Source organism: Heptranchias perlo, chromosome 36 (assembly GCF_035084215.1).
Source record: "Heptranchias perlo isolate sHepPer1 chromosome 36, sHepPer1.hap1, whole genome shotgun sequence".
Lineage (NCBI taxonomy): Eukaryota > Metazoa > Chordata > Chondrichthyes > Hexanchiformes > Hexanchidae > Heptranchias > Heptranchias perlo.
This window is the reverse complement of record NC_090360.1, coordinates 8,609,695-8,629,990: the sequence shown is the minus strand read 5'-3', so window position 1 is coordinate 8,629,990 and position 20,296 is coordinate 8,609,695. Positions and strand designations below refer to the sequence as shown.

The 20,296-nt window shown below is 42.0% G+C and overlaps 1 protein-coding gene across 4 annotated transcripts in view; it reads left to right on the top strand.

The window, feature by feature from the left end:
• zcchc24 (zinc finger, CCHC domain containing 24) overlaps nucleotides 1-20,296 on the top strand; it is a 187,925-nt gene that overhangs the window by 10,755 nt on the left and 156,874 nt on the right. Inside the window, exons 3-4 of one of the 4 annotated variants that reach the window (XM_067972493.1) lie at nucleotides 2,356-2,517; nucleotides 5,413-6,614. The exons of 2 other annotated variants lie outside the window; for them this stretch is intronic. In XM_067972493.1, the coding sequence (XP_067828594.1) occupies nucleotides 2,356-2,517; nucleotides 5,413-5,436 (186 nt within the window). In that variant the 3' untranslated portion in view covers nucleotides 5,437-6,614. Of the gene's footprint in view, nucleotides 1-2,355; nucleotides 2,518-5,412; nucleotides 6,615-20,296 lie in introns of those variants that run through there. One more of the 4 variants, XM_067972490.1, reaches the window with a different exon arrangement.

Sequence of the window (20,296 nt, the reverse complement as noted above, 5' to 3'; positions counted from 1 at the left end):
ACCTTCCCTTCATCTGTGCTCTTAACAGACTTGCTGCTCCATGTGCTTCTGATTCTCCATTCATTATTTGCCTGGCTGCAGTAAATTGATGGATCTAGGATTCAGTGCTGTTATTTTTGTTCTTCAATGAGAAAATACAACAAAAGAAATGCAGTTAGGAGGCTGGGTCATCCTAACTTCCATAGAGCAAGTGAAAAGTTATGGGAAGGATGAAGGAGGGATCCAACTGACTGGGAGACGTTGTAATGTACTGCCAAGTCGTTCAATCCGAGAACCTTTGAATGTAGTGAAACACGCAGCAAGATCCCACAAACAGCAATTGGATGAATCACCAGTTCATTTTTTGGTGGCAGTGGTTGACAAAGAAATGTTAGCCAGGATTCCTGGTGGAGTGCCATGGGATCTATAATATCCATCTGAATGCTGTAAATCTCAGGTTAACATCTCACCCGAAGGACAGAACCTCTGACAATGCAGCACGCCTTCAGTACTGCACTGGCGTGCCAACCTTGCAGGCCTGGAGAGGGACTGGAGCTCTCCACCTTCAGACTCTGAGGCAATAGTCCTACCAACTGAGCCAAGCTGACGCTATAATCATAGGCTGAAGATTACAGAGTAAATATTGCAAGACCCCACATTGTCCTCATGACCTCACATGTAGTCAACACGTATCAGAAAATGCTGCTCCAATTCACCATCCATTTTAATCAAAAATTGTGATTTTTTTTTTTCTCTGAGCTGCACTGGCTGCAAGTAGAGACCTTGCAAATTTACTCCCATATTGGTACAGGCTTAATGTCACAATGACAAAGTGGCATCACAAAAAAGCCTAGATATGTGATTTCCTTGGACCGATGCCCTGACTTTAACTTAACCCACCCGGCAGGATTGGGCATGAGACGGGTTCAGATTGGACACCATTTTATACGCCGCCCAATTTTACATGCCATTGGAAGTCAGTGGAGCGTAAAGTCAGGTGGAGTGTAAAACCGGCATCTGACCCAAAGCTGCCCCAATCCCGTCGAGTGGGTTAGGTTAGAATCGGGGCTGAAGGACCCCAATGCACCCGTTAATGTTTTTGTTTTCCTTTGGCTTTATACGTACGATGGGAATTCTAAATAACACATCAAGACCAGTCATATGGTATAATAAGCTTGGTCATACCACAATCGTGGCACTGACCATGCAAGACAGGCTATAACCCTCTTGTAACACGTAACGCTCTCATAACACTGGCTGTAACCAAGGGCACGATCCCCCAAAAACGTGGAAAATCCTAAAATCCCATCTGTTAAAAATGGACTTTATTCAGCCACCCTGAACCAAAGCTTAAATGTGAATAGACAGAACCCTGGAATGTGGTGCCCAAAATAGCAGGAAAAACCTAACAAAAAAAAATGGATTTTGTCCTGTCAGCCACAGCTCTCCTAGCCATAGCCCTCATTGGAGTTTTATAATTAGCCCCATTGATGCAGAGATATATCAGATCATATCTGACTTTCCAGGATACACACTGCCACTATCCTAATAGTTATGGAATTTAAAGGTTTGTGTCTATCCAGATTTTGGCACACCACTGTGTGTTTCATCACGTTCCATAAACTCTCTGTGGTTTGGTAACGCCCATGCCAGTTTGTACATAGCCATCCACTCTGAGTACATTACTCGGGCTGTTTTAATTTTTGAATATCTTTGACTAATATTGGTTTTAATCAGCAGCAAAACATTTTTTTTTCTTGACCGATTACTGAAACTGTGCACTTGAAAATATTTTTATTTTTGAGGCTTGAAAGTGCTTCATTTAAATCCCAGTCCTACAGTGCCTGCATTCAGAATGATCTAACCTGAACGCATCCTCCGAGGACTCTCTTCGTGCTCTGGGCAGTATTGTGTTACGATCTGGACATATGTGCTGAGGATTTCCCACCCATGAGAAAAACTTTGAATCTTCAGCCTCGAAAGGAAGTGAATGAGAGGGAACTTTTCCAGAGGTCTCTAAGATACTTATAGTGGAATAAAAAAGGTTAGCTCAGAGCAGTAGGTTAAAGTAAACAGGAACTGTAGGGAAAGGCACATTGGTACAAGCTATTCAGGACTGATGTGAAGAAGCACTTTTTCACACATGGAATGATTAATATTTGAAATGACCTTCCAGATCGTGTGGTGGAGACAAGAATTCTAGGATCGTTCAAGAGGCGGCTTAACGCTGTGGTGGTGGGACAGTAGGTTTCTGTGGAAGGGTGAGCTAGTGGGCTGAATGGCCCCTCTGATCTGTTCTTCTTTCTGCGATCTTGAACAAAGGACAGGTTTGGTGTGCCATTTCTAATGACCCGACACTCATCTCCTGCTTCACAGCCCGAAGGCCAAAAGGTGGGAGCTGTAACGCTGAAAGACGAGCAGAAATTCAAAATAGAATCTGGGGATCTGCTTATACATTTCTTTGGCCGCCCTGTTCCTGTGTCAGCAACAGTGATCAACAGCATCTCTGGCGCCTCACTCACATCAGTAGAATTCATGGTCAGTAATAGTCCACGTTAAAATCTTGATAATATTTATGGTATACTTCAGTTGCTCTTCTCACTTTATCAATGTGACAAGTGTGTGATACTCAAGTCCAAAGTTGGAAGGAGTGTGATGTAATTTGCTTAGCAACAAAGACTGGAGATCGGCAAAGGCTCAGTGGGTAATGTCATGCATTTTGCAGCAGTGAGCCCCAAATATCAGGATATCCCTAATTTGTGCTGAGTTATTTAACTTCAGTCAGGGTGACCGTGGGGTACATCAGTTTGTTTCAGTATTCGTGGCAGCCAAGGTTTCTGCTTCTGATCGCTATTCAGTGTCTCCTGGTGGAAGTGGAGATTGGGTGGGGTCAGGACTCAGCTCAGCTGTTTGATGTCTCTCATAGGATTACATAGAATGTACAGCACAGAAACAGGCCATTTGGCCCAATTGATACACGCTGGAGTATATGCTCCACACGAGCCTCCTCCCACCTCTCTTCATCTAACCCCATCAGTCTAACCTTCTGTCCCTTTCTCCCTCGTGTGTTTATCCAGCTTCCCCTTAAATGCATCTCTGCTATTTGCCTCAACTACTCCATGAAATTAAATCCTAGTAGGTTGATGCACATTTTAATGCGGTCCTGGTTCAGAAGTAGAGTTACAGTTCAGAAGTGTGGATAATCTTTAGTAACCTTGACTCTCAGAAGTTTGTTTCTACACAGTCTCATAAATTTCTGTCCCTCCTTCATTATTATTTTCCAGTTTGAAATTAAGATGCTAACCCATGTCTTGATGAATTTTGGGTGCAAACATTTTTTAGTGAACAACTTATACAAATTGATTCAAGGAGAAAAAAAGGTTATTTATTTGTAATTTTACCAGTATCCCTGGAAACATATTCTAGCAAAAGTTACCGACACTCAGCTTCTGTCTATTCTTAAATTTGGTCTTTTTATAACCACTCAACAAGTAACTTCAACATTGCATCTTGCTCTACTTTTAACTTTTCAAACCAGCAAGAAGTACTGCAGCTGCTTTTGTTTATATCTAAAATGGTAAAAAGGGAAAAGAGACAAACTGCTGCAGGATAGTTTATTACAAAAACATAAGCTCAACAAAATGCACTACCGACCTGGGACTCAAAACCACTTTAGAAATATAAGACGAGAAACAATTTTGTGTTTGAAGAAATGTGAATTATTTTTATTGAAATACAATATGTGTTACTTAGCAACACCCGTTCTGTTCGAGGTATTTGCATTAGTATAACCAGATGTCTCTGTGCTTTTGTCAGCAGCTCACTTATCCACAGTGTAATGAAACCATTTTGCCCAGCTGCATGCAGGTTAAATCTACTTGGCAGCGTGAGTCTGTGGACCCATGGACAAGGGGTACTCTCACATCAGTCATTAGATACAGAGCAGTTTTAATGCACGTCATGGCTTGTTTGCATGCGCTGGATTTTTAGGGTGCTGTTAGACTGTAGATTTTCAAATTGGGGGTCTGCAAAGGGGAGCCTGGGGTTGGGATCCTCAATGTCATCAGCTCTCACTCCACCTGTCATTAGATTTCTGAATGTTTCTGTATTTCTGAACTTACTAGTCCATTAGCTCTGGTGGCTGTACACTAACAAAACACATTTGCTTCAAAGGTGATGCTGTTTTTCTCTTAGGGAAAGGGATAAGACCCGATCTTCTGCCTGGGTGGAATTGGGTGCAACTCCCACATGGTGGGACATCTGCCTGCTGCAAAGATGCGCCCCCCCCCAACCCACCCCAGCCGATTGCTCGGAGTCATTAATGGACTTTTGGCAGGTTCCCTGGGCGGGTTCCCTGGCCTCTCAACTGCCAGCAACACAAAACCTTTCAAAACATTTTTTTTTGAGTATGTCACCCTGGCCTATGCTTTCTGGATTTTTAAACTTTAAATGCACTCCCCGCCTCCATTACCATGGCGACGCTGGATGCCAGGGACGAACCGGCGTCCTTGGTGGTGTTATGGCGCAAGTGATTGAAAGTATGTTGGGTAAGGTATATTTCAATAAGCCCCCCCTTATTCAATAGGTGTAGTCGTGCTCCCACCTGCCTCCGTTCCATCCAAAAGTCACCAGAGGGAGGGCGGAAGATCCCAGCCCCTGTCTTTTGGAAGTTGGGACAGGGTGGGGGGTCAAAGGGTGTGTGCCAATATGTTCATGAGGTCTTTGGGATTATGTTAATATTTGCAATGAGTGCCATACGCAGAAAAATTTATGTTATGTTATTAACCAGTATGCTAGACTGGAACAGCTCCAGCACCAAGCCACCTAATTGGATGGGTCTCGGTGAAGGTGCTGAAGCCAAGTTGGAGTGTGATTCAGTGACGATATGCTGTAAATTTCACTCTCAGTTTATGCCACTGTGGTAATAAATTCAGAACAAAATCGCAGTATAACACAGATTTAACAGAGAGAAACCTTCACCCCATCAGCTCGGACTACTTTTGTGCCTGGGCCCTGGAGCTGTGTGCAACATGGCAGTTGCTGGGAATGTGGAAATGTCATGAACACTGGTCTAGATTGTACAATGTAGGATGCAAGATTAGATAACATTGTGGCCTTCTGCTCCATTTACCTTTTGGGGGAGGGGGGCAGAGAGAGTCTTGGCAAAACTTTATCTCAGGAGATTAGCAGGGTGGGAAGAATCCATGCCAGGGCGATTTGTACATGGCCTATGGAAGCAATGGCATTTTCTTATTCCATATTTCTGTCACTGTTCCGCCTACTCCTCTTGTCAGGGCATATATCACAATATCTTAAAGTGAGATGCAGTGTGTTTTGGTGATGTTGGTGGAGGGATAAATATTGGTCAGGACACCGGAGAGAACTCCCCTGCTATTTGAAATAGTGCCAAGAGATCTTTTACATTCACCTTAGGGGGCCGACGGGACCTCGGATTAATGTCTCATCCGAAAGACGGCACCTCTGACAGCGCAGCACTCCCGACAGCACTGCACTGGAGTGTCAGCCTGTTTTTTTTTTCCTCTCGTCTCTGGAATGGGGCATAAACCCACAACCTGTGACTCGGAGATGAGAATGCTACCACTGAGCCACAGCCGATACCTTATGAATGCTCAAAAAAAATCAGTTTCTGTCGATTACCAATCAGTAATGCCAACAGGGATGACGTGTCTTGGTTTGGTTTAAAAGGACCACAAGTCAGCAGCTGCTCAAACAAGGCCAGATCTCTGATCACTTCGATGCAAGTCTTTGCTTTTCTCAAATTGGTGTGTTACAAGGTGGTGTGAAGAGCTGAACAGTTGTTGTGGGGTTAGCAATGGTAAGAGGGGGAACACACCATTAACCCTGCCTAACACCGTCTGGCTGTTTTGGGAGAGAGTTTGAACAATGATACTTTTGTGGCGACTGTCTACAATAAGCTGTGAAGCGAGTGCCACAAAAGGCTTGGCACGGGCTGGGTAAATGCAGGTATTATGTAGATTCATGGAGGACACTTTTGGGGCCATGTTGCAGCACCAGTTTTCTTTTAATGGCACAGTACGAGCCTCACGGTGCCATCCCCCCATTTACCTCTCCACCTGGCACCACTTTCCATCAGACGACGGACAGAAGCCGAACCAGCGAATTTGGCGACAGCTCGTTAAAATCCGTGAAGAATCTCGGGTTGCCAACCCTCCAGGATTGCCCCGGAGTCTCCAAGAATGAAAGATTAATCTCGTGGTCACTGCTGTGAGTCACCTGGGAGAAATATCATAGGAGCATTAAAAAAAAAGTGCCCCCCCTCCCCCCATTTTCTTTTGTTTATTAGTTATAAAAATATTGGAGACGGGGAGAAACGGTTGTTTGATTGGGTGGGGCAGTTGGTGGCAGGAGGTCATGTGATGAAACTCTCCAGGAATACGTCCATCCAGAGTTGGCAACTCTATAGAAGAAGCAGATCCCAGAACAACCGCTCGTTTGCTGTTGCCTGCGGCTTATAAAGATAAAAGGGTCTCTAGATGCTTAGAAATTAAAACCAGGGTAAAGTAGTCTTGTTACATCTTGTACATTGTTACACATTTACTTGCTGACACAAAATCTTGGCGTTAGCATTCTACACGTTTAAAATAAAAAATTGTATATCAACTAAAATAAACTGTTCCATGTTTCTCAAATGTTGTGGAGAAATCTTATTTTTTTGGCCACATTCCTTGTGCAGTGCATTCTGAGTATCATTGCAGCCATCTTGTGTTCTGAAGCTGTAAAACTCTGCAGAGAATTTCCAACTTCGAAACAAAATGGATATCTGTTTTTCCTTAAGTTGAACCACAATGGTGTGAAATGCTATCACAAGCTTTGCTGCAGTGAGGTCACTCTCCACCCAACTATTAGGGTTGACAAGCCTGGTTGGACGTATTCCTGGAGGTTTCATCACATGACCTTCCACCTCCAACTGCCCTCCCAGACAAACGGCCTTCTTTTCCCATCTCCAATATTTTTACAACTAATAAATGAAAGTGTTCAAAGAAAATGGGGGAAAAAAACCACACGTTTCTTTAAATGCCCCAATGATTTTTCTCCTGGTAATGCTCGCGGTAGTGTTCAGGAGATTATTCTTTGCTCTTGAGTCTCCAGGAATTAATCAACCCAACCGACTATGTGGCATGAAGGGGAATAAATGAGCTCACAAAGATGAGAACAGATGGGAGAGGTCATTCGTCCAGTCTAACCCATCCTTACGTAGAAACCTACAAAACTGGTAGCATTTTAATAGCTTCAGCCAGAAAGTGAGCTGCACCAAAAGCTTTTGCACAAGCACATGAACAAATACTAAAATAAACAGAGGCATTTCTGAATCACAGTTAATCTGGTGTCCGTCGTTTTACACAGAGAGGCAATATGGGGGAGCAGAACTCAGAATAAACTTTGCAACACAAACTCGGCGCGCCCCTGCCCTGATTTTACTTTGCCCGACAGGCTCAAATGGTTAGAACTGTTTTCAGTAAACAGTGTGTGCACACAGATCACACTGCCAAGACTTCCTTAAAAAGGAAATCTAACTTTAAAGAATAAGTCGGGTTTCCTGCCAGCTGTTGTGAGTTAAATAAAGGTAACACGGCCTTCCTCTGCATTTGCTGATCTAACAATGATCACACTTCCTCTTGTGCTGATCGCTCATGCCTAAAGCTACAGTCATGTTATTGCACTCGAATAAGAGTTATCAAAACATTCAGCAACTCCTTGGTCTACTAATTCTCTCCTTAATTATTCTTTTTCAGTAAAACACATAAACAGCTTTTTGAATCTACTTATGGGGCAGCTCATAATACCATCACTTTCACGAGAATATAAAGAGCGGATGGAGGATCTGTTGTGCTTTTTAAGCTGGGCTCGGTCGTGGTACTCTTGCTTCTGAGTCGTAAGGTTATCGGTTCAAGCCCCACTGCAGGATTTTGGCACGTAATTTAATCTGGTACTTCAGCACTGTGGTACTGAGGGAGCGTCGTCCTTCAGATGAGACCTGAAATGGAGGTCCCGTCTGCCTGTTCCACTGGTTCGGGTGGACATTAAACATTCCCATGGCATTATTCAAAGAGTCACGAGTTTTCCCGATGTTCTGGTCACATTATTCCCTCAATCAACAACAACAATAATAGATAAACCAGTCCTTCATTTCATTGCTATTTGTGGGGACATTGGTGTACTGTCCTGATATTCTGTCATTTTCCTTAGAAAATTGATCTTTTTCCACTGTGAAAAAGCTTTGTGATTTAGTTTTATTTAATAGGATTCCATAATTATTGATATATTGAAAATAGGCATTAAATTATTGTGTTTGGTGGATTATAACACAGGAAATCACCATTGATTCCTGACCTTCAGGAAATCAGTCCTCACCAGAGGCAGATGGTACAGAACATCCCTAAAACCAAGAAACTGATAAACATAAATAGTACTGCACTGAGATCATCACTGGACTTGTGCAGTATTGGGTCTGGTAGTGTAATGATTATGGTATTGGACCCAAATCCCACCCGTGGCAAATTTTGAATTGAATGAATCTGGCAATCTGTGGGCTGCCACCAGAAAAAAAATGACCACTAAAGCCGCGGAATGTTGTAGAAACCCAACTGGTTCAGTAGTGTCCTTCAGGAAAAGGAACCTGCCACCTGTACTTGGCCTGGCCTTCACCTGACTCCAGTTCCACTCTGTATAATTGATTCCTGTAACAATGCCATTTTGCAGAGGCCTAGAGAAGTCTACAAAGTCGAGACAAAGGCCCACCAACTAGATGGGCATTAAAGGCTGCATCACCCAAATCCTGATAAAGAACAGTGTGATACACAACCACCAAAGTTCAGTGCATATAAATTGGTCTTCAAATAATCTGATTCCTATTTTGGTAAATATCGGGGCACAAGTTGTTGCTCTTTATTTTGAAGATGTACAACAAGTGTAATGTATGCAGCAGGTTTTACAGTGCTGTAGAAACTGTGGGAGAAAAGGAAGTCATTTCAAAGTCTGTGCATTCTGGTGCTCTATTAATAAGCTTTCAGTGTGCACTGAATGATCTCACTGACTGATTTGGTATGAATCACAGATTTACATGTTCTGGAACTGCATTTTTAAGAAGGAACAATTTGAAGGAAAAATGTAAAAGTGTCCCCCTCGTCTTTGTCAGGGTTCCAGTCCCACCATAAACCCATGGCCGATGAGCTGAGCAGGTGACTTGTTCTCATGAATAAGGACGGACAATAAATGCTGGCCGTGCCAGCGACGCCCATATCCCATGAACGAATAATTAAAAAAAAGAATCAGCCACCAGGAGGTGCCCAAGAGCAGCCCCCTCCCTCTGCGCAAGGAGGCGCTCTGCATATATTGGGTGCCTCCACCAAACACTGTATGGCATGATGGATTGTTGTGGCTCACACTAAATAACGTCTAAAATTAGTACTTGGTGTACAATACCATTGAGTTTCTAGGGATAATGACAGAAGCTGCACACCATTGCAGCAACAAATGTATATACACTGTGCTGAGTGATTGCTGTATCATTTTCAAGTACATGGTAGAAAATCTGGTAGTTCTAGATAGTGAAGGTCTCCTCTTGCGTGATTCTTGTTATATTCATTACCCCCATTGTGCTGTGCTTTGGGAGTCAGTGCTACACCATGCTTTTCCTCATGCCACTCCCAAAAATGCTGGATAGTGATACCCAGAACTTGCCTGACTTTGAGTTCAGTGACCTGCTGAATTAATTCTCCTCAATGTTATTGGTGGAGCGGTTGGCTGAAGCCACAGCCATCAATCCATTGCAGAAGTCTGCACTGCCTTAAGCACTATCAGAATAAGGATAGGGCTCCTTGTGATACTGCGTCAGCTACAGCCTGATGCTGTCAACAATAAGAACCTCTATATTTAATGACAAGGGTCAAATCCATTTATTTATGGTAATGAACATTCCATTTTATTTTGTCATGAAATGGAAGGCCTCAAGTAGATTAAACCACTCACTGACCAGAGGACTGACTATTGGTTGAAACGTAATGTTTTCACCTCTGGGTCTGAATCAAGCTCAGACTAATGGGGCAAAAATCTTTGTCCGTCTTTCTGTCTCTGATGGCTACATGGGTCTTAAGAGGCTGCACTTCAGCAGCAGAAATTGCAGTTAATTGGACAGTATGTTGGTTGTCTCATTGAGAGAGGTCACAAGTATTACTGGTGTGGGGAAATCAAAATATCATATTGGTGTAATAAAGGGTGTTTAAGAATGAGGAATGTTTTAGAGGTGAAGGGAGCTTTACTCTGCATCTAATGTTCCTATGAAAATTACAGTAGAGTGTCAGAGTGGGTCTTTGAAATTTTCCATGTAGACCCACTTGCACTGTAGTACAATTGCAGATTTTGCCCCTTCAGACTTGGCTCACGCCTGCAGAGAACATTTTGATCAATATAACTTTAGGGTGCTGTACTGGTGGTTATTGGTCTGTAACTGGTGGTAGCAGCTTGAAGTGATCAATTGAGAGCATCAGCTAACTTTGAAAAGAGCTGGACATGTGTTATTTTATTCTATAGAATATTGCTACTAATATCCTAAATAGGTCTGGTGACAACACAGTTACCGTGCCTGATCCAGAACATTTGATGCTTGCACTATAAACAACAAGTGGATAAATGTTAGACTTCCTAGTATGGATACTCCTCACCAGGAGCAGTCCAAAATCCACCCAAGAATCAATTTGGGGGGGTGGGGGAGGGGGGAGATGACTCAGAAATTAGTTCTCGGTCTTTTCTTCCAACTTAAAACCCATCGTAATGTTCATTGTTACCACAGTCACATAGGCAAAAGTGGATTCTATTAACTTTTACTGATTTGCCATAAGTGCTCCTTGAGAAGATTGATGATTGGATCCGTTTCAAATACAGCTTTGTGTATTTATCCTTCAACTCTTATTACCTTCTACAGTTATTGAAAACTGGTTGCTTCGTCACATAGTGATTGCGGATTGCAAAGGAAAGCATTTGCGAGATTCAACGGAATACTTCATGAAATATTTGGGGCTTATTGTGAAAGATTGCTAATGGGTATCATTTTCAAGTCCTATCTGCTGAATTAAGTTCTCATCTTACACATGGATATGAAAATCTATTGAAGTTCAGAGGAAGAAAGGATAAAGATGTGTATTTATATACAGCCTTGTCACGTCTCTCCGAAACTCCTCAAAGTGCTTCACAGACAGTGAATTGTTCTGAAAGTGTAGTGATTATTGTTATGTAGGCACTTTTGCACGCAACAAAATCCCACATGTGTAATGGGATGAATGAGCAGTCAACCTGGGTTTGGTGACCTTAGTTGTGCTGGACAATAATAGCTTCAGGTGACCACAAAGAATAAAAATAGTGAACTGCTGAAAATACATCTGTCAGCATCTGAAAATTTAAAAATACAGTTTAACCTTTCAGGTAAGAATTTGCTATATATTTCCAGCATTTGGAATGTTCTCTTTTTATCTCTACTGAATTTTGTTGTACAATTTGGTTTTTGCCTTGGTGCTTTTTGCAGTAGTACATGATGCTACAGTGGGAACGCTACATAACTTTTAATTGTAAGGAATCTTACAACACCAGGTTATAGTCCAACTGTTTTATTTGAAAATCACAAGCTTTCGGAGGCTTTCTCCTTCGTCAGGCGAGCAAGTCAGGTGAACACTTGCTCACTTGACGAAGGAGAAAGCCTCCGAAAGCTTGTGATTTTCAAATAAAACAGTTGGACTATAACCTGGTGTTGTAAGATTCCTTACATTTGTCAACCCCAGTCCATCACCGGCATCTCCACATCATGACTTTTAATTGATGTTGCTGTACCAGACAGGTTCTATTGGTTATCAAATCAGATAAGTGTGATGTGTTTATTTAATGTGAGACTGTAACAATTTAATCATGTCTAACTGATTCGTGATAAATCTTAATTAACAAAGTAAATTTGATAGTTGTCATTAAGACAAACTGTGTGGGGAATGGGATAATAGTGCACACTTTTGACCCTATTATCTGGAATCTGGTTTGCAGATTGCAATAACAAACGCACAGAGATGAGCTGAGGCTAAAGTACTCATTTTCTCTTATTTGCTCCTGTCCCGGTCTGTGTAATGTTGCAACTGAGGTTTTAAGAGGTAATTAAGACACAGTAAACTTGTGGCAGTGCATGTTTCAATAGTTCTTTCACCTGTGGGACCCGACTTCAAAATCCAGCCCAGACTGAAGTGATGAAAGTCTCTCTCTCTGCCATATAAAGTGAGTCTGGCAGTCCGCTCCCAATTCCTAGTAAGAATGGGTACGTAAGGAAAGACTGTCCGTAATTCAATGCTAATTGACACCATGTCACTCAGAAGGGCAAAATACAGTGGCTGGTGCAGAAAATATAAGCACTGATCAGTGCTATTGTGAGGCTACAGTTAAAGCCCATTGTTACGATGGAGTGTGGTGAGCTTTGGCCTACTTCTGGTCCATGCTGTACCAGATCCATGACCTGGGAGCATGACATCCCAACAATATTACTCCCCACCTTGATGAGCACAAAAGAATCCTCCCTCTCAAAATACACATTTTATTGTCGCTCATCAATTTATTTTTAGTTGCCCATGCTCCTCATCTTGTAAGTTTTTTTAAAAGTACGAGAGATTTACATAGAATTATACAGAATCTACAGTGCAGAAACAGGCCATTCGGCCCAACTGGTCTATACCGGCGTTTATGTTCCACACGAGCCTCGTTCCATGCCTCTTCATCCAGCTCTACCCTTTCCAATACCACACACCATACCAATGATCAGTGGGCTTCCTGTTTCCAGGTTTCTGCAAATACTTCTGTAGTCTGCACACTTTTTCCTCTTTTTCATTGGGATGGCCCAGGAGAATTCAGCAACTTGCTGAAGCGAGGAAGAGAGAAAAGGGAGTAAGGTCGCATTCCACGTCTCTGTGACATTGCTGCTCAGTTTACTGACGTGCTGTGCTATCCTGTCATCCCTGTTTTATGTTACACCCTAAAATAAAATTGCTGTGCTTTTAGTTACCTTTTGAAATTCCAGCCAAGCTCCCCAAATGGCTCACTGATTAAAATTGCTGCCTCATGTGGTACTGAACCATACAGACCGGGGAAGGTGTTAAGTGTGTGCTAAATTATCTAATCTCAGCCAGGGCAGCAGTAGGGCTGCTACAATTGGCCTTATAACCAATCCGGTCAAATCGGCCAGGTTTCCAGCTCCAGATCTCTATCCAGTAATGTCTGATGGAAAATATGGACAGGATAGGGCTCAACTGTTGACTAGCCTGAGGGCATTAACTGACTGGGCTCTCACATGAAGAATCCCAATGGGCGAGATATTGGTGAGCCAACGCTACTTGTGGAACGATAGGGCGGATTTTTCAATCCAGTGCTCCCGAGGGGCAGTGGCACTTGCAGAGGGAAAGAAAGAAGGAAAGACTTGCATTTATATAGCACCTTGGGACGTCCCAAAGCGCTTTACAACCAAAGAGTACGGGATTGTGAATCCACTGTCACATCCCAAGTAGCTAACTGGAAGGCAAAAAGGTTGAATCATTTACTCTTTATCTTTGAGGCTTTAGTCTCCTGGTATGTTCTAAGAAAAGAGAAGGCTCCACATCAGATTAAGGTGGGCTAAACTGCTGGATATGAGGGGCCTTTCTGTTTTCTGCAGAAATATTGGGACAATGGGGTAAGATCTGCAACTGACTTTAACAATTAGACTCTTATTAATTGAGAATTTGTTTTTTTAACCCTGAGCCTATAAAGCACCCTTCCTTCTTGAAAAGAAAAAATCACCCATATCTTAAATGAGTGAACTGAAATCAAAGCTGCCATCTTAAAATATTGACTTGTATGCACAAAGATTTATGCATTAGTAAGAGTTGTATTTATATAGACCTCATCATGTCTCTCAAACGTCCCAAAGCAGTTCACATACAATGAATTACTTTGAAGTGCAGTCATCCTTGTTATGTAGGGTGAAATACAATAACCATTTTGCGCACATCAATGTCACACAGACAGCAATGAAATGAATGACCAGTTGATTTATTTTTGGTCGTGGTGTCTGAGGGAGGAATGTTGGCCAGGCAATGAGAAGCTTCCTACTCGTCTTCAAATAGTGCCATGGGATCTTTCTACAATCCCCTGCGCTTCTGTCAGTTTTCGAGGCATTGATTTTGGGAGACTGAAATAAGTTAAATTCTGTTTTTATGACCTGGGATTCTGAGTTGTTCCGGGTTTTTAAACTGGTGTTTTAGGGCTGGGTTCTATCATTCCCTCAATTTTTTTCAGTGAAAAATACAAATTGGCGGCTTTGAGTCAAATGGGGACGTATAGAATCGTAGAAATTTCAGCCCAGGAGACCATTCGGCCCTTGGTGCCTGTGCTGGTACTAGCTCCACATCCACATCGGCGTCAGAAAAATCAAAGCCGTGGGACAACATTACATCTTCACCAGCAGCAACCTACAGAATGCCCTTTAGTAAAACCATACAAAGAAAACACAGGGTCACCAGACAAAGACAGGCAACAAGTGAAAGCTCCCCATTGTTTATCAGTGGGGGGTGAGAATTAACCTCTGACTCTCCATTGAGGAATATTGGAAACTTTTAAGGATTTATTTTGAATTTTCTCCCTTTTTCAAATAGCTTTTTTGGTATCCCTGGAGTGTACAAAGATTTTTTTTTTTTAAATTTAAATTCCTGCCCCCTGGCCTTTGCATTTGCCCTTACTATTGAAGGAGGAATCTCCGCCTAAACATTTCTCGTTGAGCTGGATTGTTGAGAGTTCTGTGCTATTCACATATATTTCCTCCATATAAATCAATCTTGTCTTCTTCAAGCTGTAAGCAATCAAAGACTTTGGACAGGCAATCTCAAGAAAGAAAAAAAGAATGGTAATTGTCCAATATGCAGACATAATTTTCAGATGAGGTCAGATTTTAAACATGGTTTTTGAAACAGGGCAGCGTATTGACTGCAGAGACAGAGGCACAATAGTGGGCAGAACGCTGAAGAATTTTGCTTGCAGTGTGGGGTCTTGGGCCTGTCATCCGTCAAATAGCATGATCACAAACAATCTGCTACTTGTTAAGTGTGGCGGATTTTGTGAGAATCATTAAATATTCCAGTGAAAGCAGCATATTTCAACACTGCATCAACTGTACCTCTTCTGTTCTCAACTTGTGCAAGTTTAGCAGAGCCTGTATGTATATACATACGTGTATATGTAAGTGTGTATGTATATGTATTATGTGATCAAACTGCATATATTTCCTGTCTGTCACACTATAAGTTATTCAAATTCTCTGTGCCACTTGATTGGCTCAGTTTCATTAACCAGCAACAAATTACAACTGAACAAATATGGATTGTGCCAAGCAACATGTAGCAACCAGGAATGAAATTTTACCAATCAGCAACTTCAAAAAAAATTTAAATCAAAAATTGATAATTAGTAACAGCAACTAATGTCAAGGAGTTGGACGGGAGCCAATCAAAATGGCTCCAAATATTTTGTGACAACTTTTGGGCTGCTACCTCAGATTCTGACTGAAAGAAATTTACAAATGGAAATAAGATTTGTAACTTAGACATAAGATGACAAAATTTACAAGTAAGTGATAAAACTTATCTACACAACAACAACTTGCACTTATATCGCGACTTTGACGGAGTAAGACGTCCCAAGGTGCTTCACAGGAGTGTTATCGAACAAAATTTGACACCGAGTCACATATGGAGGTATTAGGACAGGTGGCCAGAAGCTCGGTCAAAGAGATAAGTTTAAGGAGCGTCTTTAAGGAGGAGAGAGAGGTGGAGAGGTTTAGGGAGGGAATTCCAGAGCTTCGGCCTAGGGAGCTGAAGGCATGGCCGCCAATGGCAGAGCGATTAAAATCGGAGATGCACAAGAGGTAAGAATTGGAGGAGCGCAGAGATCTCGGAGGGTTGTAGGGCTGGAGGAGGTTACAGAGATAGGGAGGGGCGAGGCCATGGAGAGATTTGAAAACAAGAATGAGAATTTTAAAATTGAGGTGTTTCCGGACCGGGAGCCAATGTTGGTCAGAGAGCACAGGGGTGATGGTTGAACGGGACTTGGTATGTGTTAGGATACGGACAGCAGAGTTTTGGATGAGCTCAAGTTTATGGCGGGTGGAAGATGGGAGGCCGGCCAGGAAAGAATTGGAATAGTCAAGTCTGGAGGTAACACAACAGTACTTTCCGCGTTTAAAATGTGTCATTAGAACATTTTTCATTTGTGTCCTATGCCTGACTTAGAATTTTAGGGTTTCAGTTCATAATCTTCCCAGATCTATTACAATGGCAGATGGGTTCAACTCCCAGCATACCACAGTCTGAGCACGTATACTAAGAGGGTTAACTCCTAGCATGGATCAGTAATGTTTTCGGCGCACAATATGTGAACGAGCCAGTCTTTCGTTCCTCAGGCTATAATAGCAATTACGCGTTTGTTTTTCCTAAAGAGTTGAAAATAAGGCAGATGAACCTTGGAACCTTTTTTATATATTATGACAGGAAAACTCTTTTCAAAGGCTTATTTTATGGACTGGCGGAGACAGAGGGCTAGAAATTCGTTATGGCTCCGTGAAATTGGCCCTTTGTGCCCCTGTTTTCCGCCCAGAAAACAGGAGCAATGACGTTCAATTTCTATGGAATTTTATATTTTGTAAATTAGTCTAAAATAGTTATAGCAATTGCATTTTGTTTCTACTGAGAACTTATAAACAATTATTGTTCCTATAAAGAGATTTATTCAAACAGCTCTTGATTTGTTTATATACCTACAACTTACTTGAAATGGTGTAAATCAGGGAGCTAACATCACAGGAGATCTCCTTGTCTGCTATTCGCCTCAGCCGCTCCACGTTGTAGCGAGTTCCACAGTCCAACTACTCCCTGAGTAAAGAAGTTTCTCCTGAATTCCTTATTGGATTCCCCTGGGATGGCACTACATTGGCCTTTGTGTTAAGTATGTGCTGAGGCAGATGCTGTAGTTGCTGCAGTTTGAATCTTTGGAATATACTTCTGTTGTAGTTATTTTAAGGTAAAACAATGAATTGGTGTCAGTAGACAGGATGGGTGACAAGTTGAAAATCAGATGAACTCCTATATTTATTAACAAAATGTCTTGCACCACCCTTTTGATTGGGCCTTTTGGAATATGTACGTTTGAAAAAAGGACAAGATTCTAATTACAGGGATGATATGGGGCCTTGAGAATTAGTACCATAGAACGGGGACAGATGTAAGTTTGAGTCTGGCTCCGCTCACTTCCCGATCTGAACTGGATCGGGGAGAGGAAGAATCAGACGGGAGAGTTATGCCTGGGGAAGGTCCCTGACCCCTCTTCACTGGCAGCTGTAGAGGGACATTCACTGGCAGATGCTCTTCTGCTTCAGTCATTAGGCGAGGTAACAGTGGAAAAGGAAATAAAAATGCAACACAGTCGAGGGACAGTAACCCAAATACCCCATAAAAAGAAGAGTTAAAGTTATTCATGCCTCAAACTAATGAATTTAAGTCAACTGGAGTCTTGTGCATTATTTTGCCATGAATACTGATGACCGTAGATGTAAATCCACAAAGATGCTGTTGAGGTAGGAGACAACAATCTAACATGAATGGTAACTGATGGCTTATGCTATAAGCTGCAGAGGGTCCCATATGAGATGCACAGTGTAGAAGGATGCTTTGTTCAACTGGAGTCTGTCTGGGCATGTGGCAGGGGTCAGGAAACCGTCTCTTGCAGTTGACACACGTGGGGTGCTGACTGATGTTTCATCAAGCAGGTCGTGAAGGAGAATTTCCTTTTACAATGCTGTCATTTAAAAAACGTATATATTGCAAAACCTTAAGTGCTTCAGTGAAGTCTTTGTCACTTAGTATAATGACTACATTGTAGGAGCTGTTCAATGAGAAGTCTATCACAGTGCAAGAATTCCCAGTGTTGCGAATGTTAGGAGCTGAACATTTTACCATAATGCAAACATTGTTTACATTTACAATTCCATCTTAAATTCTACTGACAGACTTATTTTCTATTTTTCATTGACTGTTTTTTCCCCTGTGATTGGCATTTTAGAATTTCTCCCTCTCTCCTCCCACGCCATTTATCTCATCCTGTACCTTGCGCCATTTCCCAACCTGAACTCCGATGCCACCTGTAAGCCACAGATTAGGAATTCACTCTTTTATCACATATGGGATGAGGTTGAGAACTCACAATATGGACAAGCCCAGTCCAACAGGAGATTCAGTGTTCCACGGACTGGTTTTACAGTAGATGGGACACTATTGGATAGGTTATCATAGAATCTTACAGCACAGAAGGAGGCCATTCAGCCCATCATGCCTCTGCCAGCTCTTTGAAAGAGCTATCCAATTAGTCCCACTCCCCTGCTCTTCCCCCATAGGCCTGCCCTACGGGAGATGCAGTGCTACAGTTTAGGACTTGCCCTATTAGTGTTCCTTTCTCTTGCCTTCCCCGTTTTCCTCCCCCATTCCTTATCCGTCTGAGATGGGCTGTTCCCTTATGCGTTCAGTACTCCGTCTAGTGATACTAACCTACTTCCTAGCACCCTGTAATTTGGGCATAACTTCTTCCTGGAGCAAAAGAGGAACACGTTACAAATTTCACAAAGCAGAGTTATGGTGAGGTTGTCTTGTTTTAGATGGTAAATGGTTTGGGATACTTACTGTGTCATATGTATTAATTGAATAATTTTAGTTTACATTCTATGAAAATATTTGTACCGTCTTAATTATTAGCTCTCCAACTGTTTGTTCCTGCTTATTACCTTATTTCCTAAAGTCCTAGTTTGTAGATTACCAAATTAGCCTAACCTATAAAGTGTAGGGGCAGCTTTCAAGGTTACCCAAGATTGTGGAAGCATTTTAGCCACAAGAATAAAAATGTTTTGCAGCTTTATTTTGAGTTCATTAGAGAATGCTTTGATGTAGAAATACTCTGTGGCATTTTAAATAGAATGTTGTATTTTTGTATTGGCGAGTAGATCATCAACAGTTGCTTAATAATGGTTGTGGTATATGTTTTGTTGTGAGTGATGCTTTACACAGAGGTTGCTGTATTTGGTTCCTCTATCAGTGACACAACCATAAATGTTATGTTCGAGGTTGTGGTATATCAGAGTATTTTGTATTGAGTGGTGTGTTACACAGAGCCTGGTTTCTGTATTGGTGAGGGAATCATGAACCAGTGCAAGTTAAATTGGAGGTTGTGGTCCATCAGAATGTGTTGCAGTGAAAAGTTATTGTGAGAATTCTGTGAAAGCCTCCAATGTTTTGCTTTCTTTCTTTCTATCTTTTGGCCCCAAGACTAGAGGTTTAACAAGAACACAAATCTCTGTACATTACTATTTTCTTTCCTATTAACTGACCAGTAACTGGTAGGTGTTTTAAGGAGAGGGGAAATTAATGTCCTGCTAGCATTGCACTCCATGGCAGTGTAGTGGCGACATTGGAGGTGGCCTTGCAGTTTGCCATCTATCTGGATGATTTTCTTCAGGGTGCAACCAAGCAGAGATTTTAAGCAATGAAAAATGGTGTGGTGAAAGGTTATGAACTAATTCAACAGTTAAAATAATGATTGTTATGTGATATTGTTATACCTTGGTTAATAAAGTCATTGTTCGTCGTGCCTAAAAGCATCCGTTAATGGATACAACGTAGTTTTTACTCAGGAGTTTTGAATGTGGAGGAAATTACTGCAATCCCACCCAACTGGGAACACTTGTTCTATTATTTTCAGGGAACTCAATTTCCTTTTAATTACCCAACAAGGAACACAGACTTTATCCAGGAATTATCCCACTCTTTTAAAAAAAAAATTGAGATTGCTTTGCAAGGCTATTAATGACATAGAATTTTTTTTTTAAGGTGTGGATTTATATTTATTATGTTTTGTCCCTTCCCATTTTTTGGTTGTCCTTGTTATCAAAACTAATGGATGATTGCCCTAACACCAGGCCTCTGGTAAATAAACAAGGGCTTACTCTTATCTCCTCTCTTTCCCTGCAGGCACCGATGCATGCTGGGGAATAGTTGCATGGACATTGGCTGCTCTCTGGAATCTCGCTGCAGCAGCTAATCTTCATTTGTGAACCAGACAGCGAGGGCTGGCATGCTTTTCAATGTACTAGGAGGTGGACAAGAGCTTCCAGTTTTCCTGCTGGCCCTGTGTGGAGGTACCTGGTTTCCAGCTGGCACCTCCTCACAATACCGTGAGAGAGAAC